Here is a 14,207-nt window from a genome sequence, read left to right on the forward strand (position 1 = left end):
AAAAAAAAAAAAAAAAATTAATGCACACTAGAAGTTCTGTAACTTGAGGCTATTTTGGGTCATGCTGGATTTGCCACACTCTCTCTGGTCCACACATGCTTATTCCACTTGCACGTGGAGGACACACTCAGCATATTTTAATCAGCAAATACTGATAAAACATGCACATTTTATCAATCAGACAAGGATCTCCAATTCATGCAACACATTTCAAGCAAGACAAGTGCTAGAAGCTTAGCAACAAAGGTATTCAATATCAAACAGGTCTAGAAGACTTTCGCAGCTCTGAGTCAGAAAAGCACCAGAGCATCCTTTGGGATGCTGGTCGAAGAGTATGGCATACTATGAATGTATAGCAGATAGTCCGTCTTGTGCAAAAAGGACTTTGGTGGAGCTGAACCAAGATCTTGGTGGCTCACCATGAAAAAACAGCCCCCAGCCTTACACTGAGCCTAACTCCCTCAGCTGCGCTTTACATCATATAACACCTTGACTGTTGTCCCTTCCAACCCAAACTATTCTATGATTCTACGAAATGAAACCCCATTGACATGCCAGGCAGCTTGAATCTTCGCCTTTCTAACCCTGAGCTATTTTGTTGTTCATACCTAGGCTTTGACCACAGTTGTGAAATAGGTGGCCCAGCCTTGCGATGTGCTAGCAGGTATGTACCCTGTTTTGCCCTGGGTAGAAGGAGAGGTGTTTGGATTCCAGCACTGCTAATCCTGCCCTGTCTTACAAAGACAACTGGGGAGGAGGGGACAGAAGCATCTCAAGGGAGAAACCTGCAGACTGCAAATGGCTTGGAAACAGGGAGCAAGAGCAAGGCAAACCCTCAGGGGACACACAACTTCCTGACTCAGTGAAACGGCTCCTCACCGTTGCTCCTATTTGCCACATGTGCTACACATGGGAAAAGATCCTGTGAACTGCCAAAGGCAAGGTAGCATGCAATGACTGCAGCATGGCCAGGCACAATCCCTCCTGCAGGTTACATACTCCATCACCAGGCCTGGGATTTCCCTAGCATGGAAGAAAAGGATCCCATGATAAGCAGCTGCCCTGCAGTTTCTAAGGGCCCTTCTCCTCACTGGTAATGTCATGGCCTTTTCCATCACCCCCTGCTCCCCATGCACTAAGCAAGGTCACAGCATGCACCAGACCTTCCAGCTAGATCCCAGGTTTATAGCCTATACCAGCCACAGCCAATTTGCAAGGCATTTTCTTTCCCATCACATCTTGGAGTGACATTTCTAGTTAGAAACACCTTAAATCATCTATCACAGCAGTATCAAGGCTCTGCCTCTCTGTCCAGCTCACGCTGGCTATCCTCACGAGCAGAGCTGACCAGATTTCATTCATCCAAGCCCCCCACGGTGGCTAAATGAGTGACCCCGACTCCACATGCTGCCTAGCTCTTGTCACCTAACTGTGGCCCAACCTTTCTTTTCTCTAAAGGAGTTAAAAATGCTTCGTCTCAAGACACAAAGGCTCCCCGCTACCTGAGTGGTACCATGCTCCTGCTCCAGGTCACTGTGGTGCCAGTCCCATCAGTGCATATGTTTTAGGAGAACAGGGTGTCTTACTCTCAGCAAAACTCTCTAGCTCCTTTATTCTGAATCAAGCACAGCACATCATCCATGTCATGTGTGGATCAGCCAGGAACCCAGAAGTCAAACTGGAAGAGGGCTGGGTGAAGACCTCAGCTGCTCATGGAAACAGCTGCATCCCACTTACCCAAACACCTGCTCAAAGCCTGCCTCAGCACTGAGAGGCAGACACACACATTTGTCCCGTAAGGAAGTCTTTACCTCTCATGGTGCAGGACATCTACTGACAGGCATGTCATGTTTTAATGGCTGAAACATCACAGCAGTGATTGCTCACACAGAACGCCAAATATGTTGGAATGCTGGTCTGATTTCTTCCATGGGCCACTCTCAGTGGTGGTACAAGGCGTGGCAACTTGGCACCCTTTTGTCTTCCCTGCACAACCTACTAAGCCCTCACTTCGTAGGTGGTGGCAGAGCTAGCTGTGCTCCTGTCTACTGCGGTATGCCAGGGCCTGCCGTGTTGTCTGCTGCAGGGAACAGACCCACTGCTTGGCAGAAGCGAGGAGCAATGAGGACATCATTACCTCCCACTGTCTGAGCAGAGTACAGAAGAGACACTATTTGAAGAGACAGAAAATCACAAACAGCTGCGAGCCGATGAGTCACACAGACGTATGTTAGCTGCTACTTTAAAAGACTCCAGAACAAAAAAAATTAGGTACATGAAAAAACTAGATCCTCAACCTGTGTCAGTCCACAATCTCCACTGAAGTTGCTGAGCCACTGATCTGCAGCAGCCGAGACTGACATGGTACATTATGGGAAGTTGTTAAACCAAGTAGTCGTGGCAGAGCTTTGCATTTTCAGTGAGGCTCCACCCCACCACTGCTGATGGGAAGAGTCAGGATCATATCCCAAGCAGGCTGTTTTCTAACTACTGTGACTGAGGACTGGAGACAGTGCCCTTCTTCGCTGGCTGTCTCTGGAGAGAGGTCTCAGTCTGAAGGGAGACACAAGTGTCCTCCAAATTGCAAGGGAAATATCTTGGTGAAAACAGCATTAAATATTCAGGGTCCAGCCCCTCTCAACTGCTCAGCTAGCATCTTTTACTCACATTTAACTCACATGAACCAACCCCCACTTGCAAGCTAAGGAGATGATTTTATTCCTTCAGCATTTATTTGCAGGTTAGCTGCTGGGCAATGCTGCAAGTGCCCTTTGTCAATTCAGATTCACTACCTCTCTAAAAGTATTTTCAAGCTACAAAAGGACAAGAGGGATGGTAAGTTTGGGGTCTACAGAACTCGACTTGTCATCTGTTCAAGCCAGAAAGAGCATAACAGCATCCTGTTGGATGCTGAGGACAAGGGTCCTCCCAGCAGCTGTTTGAGCAGTGATCAGTGCCATTGGGTTCCTCTCAAATATTTTGCCTACAAATTCTGGATCTGCTAACCTTGGCTTAGATCTGGGACTATTTTTAGAAGCTTGAATAAAAAGCAGTCATCCAGTGGAGTGCTTTTCAATTCCCATTTTAGACATTACATCCTTAGCCCAAATGTAATCACCAGGTGAGCTGTTCAAGGTCACTCATATTTCAGTCATCACATCACCCCATTCCACCTTTGCCCTGACGTCTCACCAGACTTGTCCCAAGAGCTGGTATCTTTTAAGTGGAACGCGAAAGGTCTGCATCCCGTACTCACCCATCTTTGGAGAGGTGATGCCGGAAGAAGTCATTGGCTGCTAGTTTGATAGCCTTTTCTGGTGTCACTAGAGTCAGGTTCACTGCAGCCCCTGGGCAAAGAAAAGAGGAAAAGGCCATTGGAGAATGAGAATAAAGGAACCATTAACTGGATCTTTCAGGAATGTGCTGTAACTCCTGCTCAAAACCAAGGACTGATGAAGGAGAGCTCCCAGTGTACCAAAGGGGTTTAGAAACATGAAACACCATTGGAAATTAATAGGATTTCTGTCTCCCAACACCTTGGGTTTTTGAAAACATCCCCTGATATGTTTCTACTCCATTTGCAATATGTTTTTTTGTAATTTCTTTAGCTTCACTACTACCTCCCACCACGCATACATGCATCCTCTTCTCTCATCCAAGGATGCATTCCTATGAATCCAGAAGGATGTGGATCAGACCTTCAAGAAAGGAGTACAAGTTGGATTAATAACTAGTCCCAACTCCTTTGCAAATATTTTGTGATGCTGAGAAGCAAAAGCCCCCCGCCCCACCTTCTTGCTAGTGTCCCTGCCCCACCACCACCAAAACCAGAGCAGCTTGCTTACCAGGCAGCCCAGAAAAGTCAGAGCCATTGAAAGACCTGGAGGCTGGTTGAAGTCACTGGCTCATCTGCACGGAAGTCAGACAGCTCTAGACCAACCCTTGGAGTTAAGGGGCTTCCCTTGTATATCACCACTGGGTGTCACCCTCAGAACAGCCACTGCTGAAGTGGCTTTTTGTCCACCACACACTGCAGCGTGCAGAAATTCCCCTCTGAGCACTGTGGCAAGGCTTGCCGGGGGACCTGGGGTGTAAACAAGCCTTGGCTCCCCCACGCACTGGAGTGCCCTTTTGTCAGGAGCAAACAAACAGCAAATCCCTGTATTGTGCCTGCCACAATGAAAGGTCTGCGTGGCCTGGCCGGCTGCTGTGGGCCATGGACACCGGTATTAGTGCAACACAGCGGCTGGGAGGCAGCTTTCAAGCTGCCCTGGGGGAAATGGGGTGAGGGCACGGCCAGTCCCTTCTGAGCATACTGGGTTTTGCACCATTAGATTAATGCTCCAGAACATTCTCCTCTCTTAAAATCTTTTAAGGCTCAAAAAGTCCTCCAGTGGATGACCGCAAGCTCTCCCTGCCTGCACTGAAGCATACTGAGCTCCAAGCCCTCTGGAGAAGCTTCACTTGAGACTTGCTAATGGCCTATGAACACCTTTGCAAGGACAAACACAAATACTAGGGTATACCTTTTGCATTCATGCTTGCTGTAGAGATTTAAACAACTTTTCCCAAAGCTCCATTTTCCAAAGAGAAGCAGACAGAGAAGCCTGCACTCCCACTAGGCTCCGAAGACCTGGCAAGGTTCATTTTCAGCAGGTTTGAACACAAGTTGACAGGAGTTATAAGGGCTCAACACACCTAAAGAAAGGCAACTCAATCCTCTGTTCCTCAGGATGGACTCCCCTCCCTCCAAAAATTATTAAAGAACTCCTAAATTACACATGGAAAGACACAGGTTTAGGGGGACTTTCCTCAGATTAGGGAGCAAAGTCGCAACTGGGACTTCTGGGACCAGTACAACCGGGACCAGGACATGGAAATCCGTGGCTCCATGTCCTCTGCTCAGAGGACACATCTCCATCATGTGGGAAATCACAGCAAGAAAACAGACAGCCTTTGCTGGGCAGCCCAACACGTTTTCCCCCCTTCTGACTGCCACGTTCAGATTTTGCAGAAAATAGAGAGTAACACTGCCTTGTAGCAAGCTAAGCCAATGCATTCATTCCACACTGGCCCTGACATCCAATAAATGCCATCATCTTCTACAGGAGCCAAATTAACTACCCAGGGAGCAGGGCAGCCCTCTCACACTCCTGGGTTTTTGCAAACTTTTAAGTGTACCAGTGATTGCCCTGCTTCAGTTTGATGTGCTTCCTACACATCATGTCCCCCTGCCATGGCTCTTGCATGTGATGAGAAGCCACACAGACATGACCCTCACGCTCTACCTCCACCTTTTAATGTCAATCATATCAGGATCTACAAAGCAAATCCACACAGCCTGATTTTTAAGTGGAAGTGGCTACCCATGAAGTGTTTCCTCGAATGCCAAATTGAAGACAACTTCAACCCCACTCCTAATGGCTAGAAAGTAAAACACCTGTACATTACTGACATGCAGCATGAATAACCATTTCCTTGGAAAAACAAGGAGAGAAAGAAAAAAGAATAAACCCACTACTCTAACACCAGTGCAAAGGGTTCATTGAAAGAAAGAAAACAAACTGCAAACCATCAAGCAAGAAAGGTAAGCGAGAAGTACGCTTCCACGTGCTGACCTCCTCCAGGAACCAAGAGGCTTTCACAGCAATTTCTCCTTCAATTGCAAATAAAATAGAGGGTAAAAACACACAATATACAGAGAAAAGTTAATGAACCTGGGTTTTCTCCTACATCTTTTGATATTTTCAGTAAAGCTGCTTAACAGAGAATGGATAATCCCTGTCCTCAGTAATCCATAACAGCTTCAATTCACTAGAGGAGGAGAAATGAGATACTTCAGCTGCTGGCTGTATGCTTTCCACAGCGTTTTCCACCTTTTTACAAAATCTCATAGCTCTTCAATTCTAGCTACGCCAATGACTCCATTTCCTTCATTAAAGCTAACCTTGGCCTATAGGCAACGCTACACGTACCAGAAGCAATGACAGACAAACAGAATGCAAAAATAAATTGCAATCATTAAAAAAAATAAGTGTTTTGAAAAGAAGTACGGAAGCACTACAAAGAATGAAATCAAGTAGAGACAAAATCAGCTGTTTGCCAATTGAACTTTTAAGTGCCCTCTTTTCACTGAGCCTTGGGTTTTGTTATTAAAACACTTTTCTCATAGAAGCCCTTATATACCACCAGCAACCTACATAACAGGGGGATTGAGTCATCCCCAGTGCGGCACTGGTGCACGTGGGAGGTATTATCAGCAGAGGCCAGGGAAGGCTGCCACGCTACTGTAGCTAAACTGCAGCTAACCTCCAAATGTCATCAAACAGCAAAGGGCATTTCCCCAGCCTAGTCTAGGCCTTTGACTTCCACCACCTAGGCTAAATGGCTGGTCTGCAAATAGCAGTGGGACTTTCCAGGATGCGTGCTGAGATCTATAGGTGGCTTCTGGATGGACTGCAGCAGGGAGCAGAGAGCGCACCCCTCCAAGGTCCTCTTCCACTGGTGTCCCCATGGTCCAGGAGCCCATAGGCACCATGGATTCATTCGCTTGGCATCACGTCTGAAGGCAGCACACCATCATCCCTTGCGCACAGACAGGGCTAGACAGCACCACCCAGCTTTGATGCACTGCTGCTACCTAGATGTTATGGAAAAAACATGAGAAGAAAAACCTCCTCTTCTTCCTCCCCCAAACAAACCCAAGAATCCCTGTAACTTTTGGGGAAGAACTTGAGAGAAATGTTGGGATTGCCTTCTACATCACACAATTCGCTATGGGCTACTCATACAGAGCAAGAACTGACGCCCACATGCACCCCTGAAGAGATGATTTGCAGAAAAGCATCCTACAAGCTCAAGCCTCTCTCCTGTCTGCACTGAGGAGCTTTGATTCACACGTGAAGGAGACTTGAAGTCACACAGTGGGAATTGCTGCGCCCAAACAGACCCTTTCTGTCTTCTGACAGAGGCCAAGTGCCCTGCAGGGACGACTGATGTGCTTGTGACTCCTCCATGGGGCACAGCAGCTGCCACTTTAGCACATTAACATATAATCCTCCCAATCTCAGCTTAAAGGCTGAAAATAAGAGCTTGTGAGTCATACAGCAACTTCTGCTGAGGAACTGGGACATATGGAGGGAGCAGGAACCAATCCCACCATCTGATTTCCATCTTCCCCTGTCTGCAAGCCTGAGCCAGCTCTTTACCTCCTTCCCAGAAAAGTACTCACATTCTTCAGGAATCTTGGATGTATTTTACCCATCCATCCTCTCCCCAAGAGGGAGGGAAGGGCTGCTAATGTCAGCTCACAGAACTGAGGCACAGAGACCAGGACTGCTGTACTTGAAGGACTCACTTTTGCACCCTGGCCATGAAATATCTATGAATTTCTGGAAGGAGCTGGAGCTATTCACAAAAGCCCTCTCCAAACCCAGGTCCCCATTTAATAGTCAGAGGTGACAAGTAAATTCAAGCCACTATGAGCTCCCTGAACAGAGGGGGTACAAAGCTAGTGGGACATGGGCCAAGCTGACCAGACTCATAATGGCTGGGAAAAGCAAGAGCTATGCAAAAGCCTCTACAACCTTTGACATTTCTGCTTGGGAGTGAAAAGTGGCCTGGAGATGTACATCCCCTTCACCACCCTACGCCTTACAGGACTGAGCTGTCTCTCCCAAAAGCCCTGATGGGTCTTACAGTCTCCCCTGTAAGTTTCCAGGAACAGCTTCTTCCTTCTGCTCCCCAGCAAGCAGCCTGCCACTGCATATTTACAGCCAAAGTTAATGCAGGCTCCATTCCTGGCTGGGAACACAGAAGCAGCCAGCTTCTGGGAAAAATCAAGGGAGAATGCGTCACTGCTAGCATTGAAAATGGAGCTTGCCAGGGTTCCTCAGGGTTATTTGTCTTGTTGCCTGCTCCCAGGAAAGCTGGCGCAAAGCAGCCAATCCACCCCCAGCATCTACCCCACTCCCCTGAAACGCCCACCAGCAAGTTGGGCAAGAGACGTTGCCTCAACAGCCAGTGCCTGCTCCCAGGACAGACGGCCACAGCATCTGTGTTTCCTTAGGAGCTATGGAAGAAGTGGCAAGAGACGGTACTGCTGCCAACAGCAAGGCACCAGCACCTCCAGACTCACACTTGAAAAAAACAAAGAGCAAGGACTCACTTAATCAAAGCAGTACTTTAATCAGGCTTTATCAGTGAATGAGTGCCACAAAGAATGCTATCTGAACGCCTCAGAGATAAAAACTGCATATTCAGGCAGCTGAATACCAGTATATAAAATGAACCAGAGTTCAGCGTCAACTAAGCCAGTTGGACTGTGCTAAAAGCCAAGAAGGTATTCCACATTTTCTTCTGCTACGAGTAAAGTCAGAATTTGGCCTGCTGTCCCTCTCTCCTCAAAATCTTTAAAAACTTTCAAGGATTTTGTGTTTAAACTAGAAAAGGTATAATGACAACTGAGGAACTCACTGTTGCAACAGACAGCCTAAGCCAAGGAGCCAGGAGATTTCTAGCAGGTTAGCACACAATGACGAAGCAGCTGAAGCTCTACCATGAGTCAACCTCTGATTTTCTTAGCACTCCAAGGGAGTTTTTTCTGGGGGCAGGTTATTTGTAATTTTTTTTTTTTTTTTTTTTTAAATTGCAGCTTATCTTAATAGTTGAACAAAGCACTCGGTCATGCTTGAGACACAGCTAGTTTTGGAGACAAGCTACCAACTAGATGGGACAGCAGGCCTGACCACGTTGGTGGTGGGCTTTGACATAAATTCAATCATCAACCACAAAGTAAGACACTTCAAGAGGTTTGCCACTTGACAAAAGTTACCATGCCCAAGCTGGGAACTGGGAACATACAGTCCGGAAACAAAGTCCAGCAGCTTCACTTAAACGGCTAGTAAAGATGAACTTCAGTAAACGGTAAAGGTTTACACCAAAACAGCCACGGGGAGGACTCAAACCCTCAATGGTGGAAAGCTGAGCAGACACCTGGCGTGGAGGAGTTTATTTTCAGAAACAGCTGCACCTTTCAGTTAATAGTTGAACAAAGCACTCGGTCATGCTTGAGACACAGCTAGTTTTGGAGACAAGCTACCAACTAGATGGGACAGCAGGCCTGACCACGTTGGTGGTGGGCTTTGACATAAATTCAATCATCAACCACAAAGTAAGACACTTCAAGAGGTTTGCCACTGCCCCTCTGACAAAAGTTACCATGCCCAAGCTGGGAAACACACACATACAGTCCGGAAACAAAGTCCAGCAGCTTCACTTAAACGGCTAGTAAAGATGAACTTCAGTAAACGGTAAAGGTTTACACCAAAACAGCCACGGGGAGGACTCAAGCCCTCAATGGTGGAAAGCTGAGCAGACACCTGGCGTGGAGGAGTTTATTTTCAGAAACAGCTGCACCTTTCAGCATCTTAGGATATTGCTAGGTTATTGCTTTATAAGCCATAGAATGTGGGCTTTCCCTCCCACTTACGCGCCAGTGCTTCCAATTCAAAAGCTGTGCTGTGCCTGACTCAGCTTTACTTACCTCTGTACATGCCAAAGTAGCCTTCTGACCGAATTGTTTTAATGAGGCAGTCAGACCTGCAAACAAAACAGAGAGAGATAAACCACAGGAGCTCAAAGGTGGGTGAGAGCAGAGATAAACAAAGCAAATCTCTTGGAGTGGTTTTCATTTACGATCTGTCAGCAAAACCCTGAGCCGAGAAGGGAACCGCGTCAGCCGCTGAATGCACCATTGTTCAGGCCTGAGTCCTATTTCAGCCCCTAATTCACAGGGGCTTTGAAACCCCCGGCTCACCCCACACGCGCTGTCTGCTTTCTAGAAACACAAAAGGAAAAAATGTCACTGCAAGGGCTGTTTATCCAGGGTCCCCTGTGGCAAACGCACATGAGATGCTCTAACAAGCAGATCCCCATGCACATGTTTTTAAATCCAGCTCTGGAAGGGAAAGAAGGGGGGGCCAAAACCCCCAATGATGACTTGCTTGACTTACTCCGTGAAATTCAACACAAGACACACAAACACTAGATGACCTGAACGCTCAGTCATCTGTGACCTCCCACGCAGACTAAAGCACTTACTTTTAACACATCGGGTCCCACAGCAGGCAGCGAGCGCTCAGGCTCTCGCGCTGGGGAGAGCGCGGCAGGGTGCCGGGGAGGCCCGCTCCAAGGGGAAAACTGTCGCCTTCTTTGTTTCAACTACATTTACTGCAAATGGGAAAACTGCAGAGTGCCGGAATGGCTCAAAACCTTTCGAAGGCACACACACAACTAACAAATCCATAGGCGCGGTTCAGGGAGGCAGTGCAGATCCCCTGGCAGAGTTTCCCTCTATGGACCAGGGCTGCAAGAAGCCAAGGCACTGGCTGAAGGTTGCTTTGGGGTCTTTGGGAAGGGACAGGTACTTGCCGTGGCCATAGGGGAAGGGAGAGGTGCACATGCATGCATGCGTACATAATTAAGGAACAAAAGGCTCTTAAGTAGTAATAAGGGAAGTATAGCTAATGAAAACAAGAATACATTTCTAAGAGATTTGACAACAAAAGGAGTAAACTTCATCTCCACTCTGTAGTAGTGCTGAAGTGGGAGAGAAGGGAATACAGATTTCCCTCAAGGGCTTTATGGCCCTACTTGGGTCAAGACTGTTTTAGGGTACCCCATGTTATTTGTGAAGAGCCCATCCTGCATTGCTGCCACTTGCAACAATGAGTTTCCCCTCTTTGCTGGGACTCCCCACATCCTTCAGGACCCTGTCTTTCACACACCCCACCCCAGCTCCTGCAGCTTGCACGCACCCATCTCGTTCTTGGGAGCAGCCCCCCCAACACATTTGCAAGCCCCAGAAATCTCAGGGCACCTTTCTCCTATCCCCCCCATCAAGCTCTTCCACCGCAATGCTGGAGGCAAGGCATTTTCCCTGAGCCAGCGGTGCTGCTTTGAACAAGCTGCAGGAAGAGCTGCTCCCCACCATGCTCACGCAGCCCTGCTGCCTCACCGTAAGGCTTATACATCACTCCTAGCCCCTCGAGCTGCAGCAGAGAGAGATGGAGCCAAGCCGTGCCCAGCTTCTTTCTCTCCCTGGAAAAAGGGAGCCAACAGCCAACTAAAATTATACATAATATACCTGGGGCAGCACAGCCCAAAAGCCCAGCTCTCTCTAGCAATCAGGGCTGCTCCAAAGTATCTTTGGCTCTTTCAAGGGAAAGGCTCCCCTGATGCCAAAGGTCTCTCGAGCTAAGCAGAAGCAAGGCATGCTGTCTTAAAGCAAGACAGCCAAAATTTTAAATGAACTTGCTGCCTTCCTGGGTGTTCAGCAGATACCTTTGAGATCTGGTATTGATGGGCATACAGTATTTCCTGAAAAATAAGCCCCCGTAACTGGGGAGCTCAGACAAGCCCTCCAAAATCCCTAGCTAACGTAAGGGTGTCTCTGAAGACATGCTCCATGCATGGTAACAGCATCCTCTTAGTGCCTTTCCCTTGCTTGCTTAGGTAGGACACAGGATGGCCTGATGTTATCTAGAGGATGTGTTATCCCCATTACTTCCTTGTCCCTGCTGACCCCTCGGCCCCCCAAAAGACCCTTTCACTTATCACCACCAGCCCACACTCACTTTCCCTACAGCTGCTGCCAATGCCAGAGGAACACCTCCAGCATTACTCATTCACATCCACGCTTTGTCGCAGACTCTTAGGAGGAGCCAGCTCAAATATACAGGGTAAATCCTGTGTATTCCTTAACAGCGCCTCATCCCACAACAACTCCCAGCTACGGAGCAGATCTGCACTTGACTACTGGAGGTTAAAAGCCTCTCTCCTACTGAGCCCCCCTCCAGAGATGAGGCATCCTGGCATGCACTCCTAAGGGGAGCCTACAAATCCCTCCATCCTGCCCAAACTCCTGTTGCTGTCACCTATCAGGTCAGGGGGAGAAGTGATCCTCAGGGAGGAGAAGCAATCCACAGCAGCGGCAGGAGCAGGACACAACAAAAAGGAGAGGCAAGGCAAGACGGGAGGCCGAGTCCTGCCAGCACGCCTGAGCACACAAACAATGCAGAGAGCGCTGTAACTGTCAAGGGAAGCACTAGTCTGCCGTGGCACACCAGAGCCTACAACCTAAGCTCATGCATAATCACATGTCGTCAGATAGAGCAAGGAGGCCCGGAGACTAAAACCATCAACGTACAGAGCATTTCCTTCCTATTCCCACTCTGCCTCAAATTCTCCTGGGCAGGAAAGAGGAAAATATTGGTGTGGAGGAGCAGGGAGCCAGCAACACTACTTCTGAACAAAGTGGCAGGAGAACAGGACACACATCATCAGTCCCCATCCCTTCTCCCCCCTCAATGACACCAGTACTTTTAGAAAACTAAGGCCTGACTCTGGTTCCTAGTATAAAGCATCTTGTGCTGAGTGTGGTGCACATTCCCACAGCAGATACACAGCCCTAAGCATCCCACATAAATCCCAGGTGAATTTGGTGGGCTGGATATATTCATGCCTTTTTTTCCTTACAGCATTTGATTTTTTTGGACATAGGACTGCCAGGGTAACTATAGCATGTGTCAACCTGTGCTCCTTCAAAAGATCTGCATGCAGTGCTCTAGACTGGGAATGGATGACTGCTTCCTCTTTTTAAAACCGACACAGCAAAGGAAGGGATAGTAACTTCCAATATGACAGTCATGGAAACAGAAGAGAGACAGAAATTCCCTCATGCACCTGATTGTGGCCCAGCAGAGAACCGAACGGGGATCCTTGTGTTTTGGTCCTGAGCCCTGACAGCAGCAAACGTGCTGCTCCCAAGCAAGGGATGCAAACAGATGTACCCTCTGCAGAGATCTCGCTTGCTGGGCTCGGCAGCCTGAATAGCTGCTTTATTTCATTTATCTGCTCTAGCACAACTTGGTTCAAGATTGTGCCCTGGCTTTCCTGGGGACAGCCCAGTTCCTAGAAATGCTGAACTCACCTGAAAGAGGTAACAAAGTGGAAGGACTTCCTACCGAAAGCTGCGGGGGATGCTGCCCGTGTGGGCGGTACTCACATGCTGGTGTACATCCGCTGGCCATTCTGCTGGTTCTGCAGGCGAGTTTTTGCCAGGTCAATGGGAAATACACAGGTGACCCCGATCAGCCCAGCTATCCCTCCATTGATCAGCTTGGCAGGTAAACTGTAGGGGGCAAGATGCAGAGAAACAGATGTCTTAGCACTGGGATAACACCAGGGGACGGAAAGAGGAAAGAATGGAGCTCTTTTGCATGACCAGAGTTAACACATCACTGTGCGACAAGACTGTCCCCCCCAGCATGAAGGGAGCTCTGCCTCAAGGTAAAGCTTGGCCCTTGCTATACATACAGGGGAGGAGGGGAAAGCAGCACATAGCATGAGGACAAACCACCGATGAGTGGAGTGGAGCCAAACAGCTAAGCCACACATCACTAAGAGCAAGGAAAAACCCTGTTCCCCAGGACCCGAGGGTTTCTGTTGTCCCTGGAGGAGAAAAGACAGAGTGCTGGATTGTCTACCATGTGGACAGACTTAAGTTAGGGCCTGATGGCATCCAAGCCAGCAGGTTTACTGGCAAATGCTTTTCAGCACCGCAATCAGATATGCATCTAACGAGAGGTTCATGACACGTCAACTGCTACCATCATGTGGGAACAAGCCCAGCAGAAGCACCCAGCTGGCAGCCGAGGAGCAGACAGCTGCAGCTCCAGGAAAGTGTTTCCAGACCCACCACCTGGGGCGAGGGGAACACACACAAACCAATAGCCTGGCGAAGCCATTGGACTGGCAGCCTGCACGGCCACAGATGCAGAGACGTGAGCTCATACATCTCGGGGAAATCAAAACCTGGTTGGCTGCATGGGCTTCCAAAATGCGCGGCTTTTTCCGTTTGCCTTTGTGTTCCCACAGGGAATTCTTGCAAGTGGCACTGAGTGAAAGCCAGATCAGCTAAACATGGGTTCCCAGCAAATTCATAGAATCATAGAATCATAGAATCATTGAGGTTGGAAAAGACCTCTAAGATCATCGAGTCCAACCGTCAACCCAACACCACCATGCCCACTAAACCATGTCCCTAAGTGCCTCATCTACTCGTCTTTTAAATACCTCCAGGGATGGGGACTCCACCACTTCCCTGGGCAGCCTGTTCCAATGTTTCACCACTCTTTCAGTAAAGA

At 48.4% G+C, this 14,207-nt stretch overlaps 1 protein-coding gene across 1 annotated transcript in view; it reads right to left on the reverse strand.

The window, feature by feature from the left end:
- Window positions 1-14,207, reverse strand: part of SLC25A22 (solute carrier family 25 member 22) — a 30,347-nt gene that overhangs the window by 11,233 nt on the left and 4,907 nt on the right. The window contains exons 2-4 of the mRNA XM_009276012.1: window positions 13,067-13,192; window positions 9,545-9,600; window positions 3,257-3,347 (exon numbers count right to left, since the gene is read on the reverse strand). Coding sequence (XP_009274287.1) covers window positions 3,257-3,347; window positions 9,545-9,600; window positions 13,067-13,192 — 273 coding nt within the window. The remainder of the gene's footprint in view (window positions 1-3,256; window positions 3,348-9,544; window positions 9,601-13,066; window positions 13,193-14,207) is intronic.

Source organism: Aptenodytes forsteri, unplaced genomic scaffold (genome assembly GCF_000699145.1).
Source record: "Aptenodytes forsteri isolate BGI_AS27 unplaced genomic scaffold, ASM69914v1 Scaffold17, whole genome shotgun sequence".
Lineage (NCBI taxonomy): Eukaryota > Metazoa > Chordata > Aves > Sphenisciformes > Spheniscidae > Aptenodytes > Aptenodytes forsteri.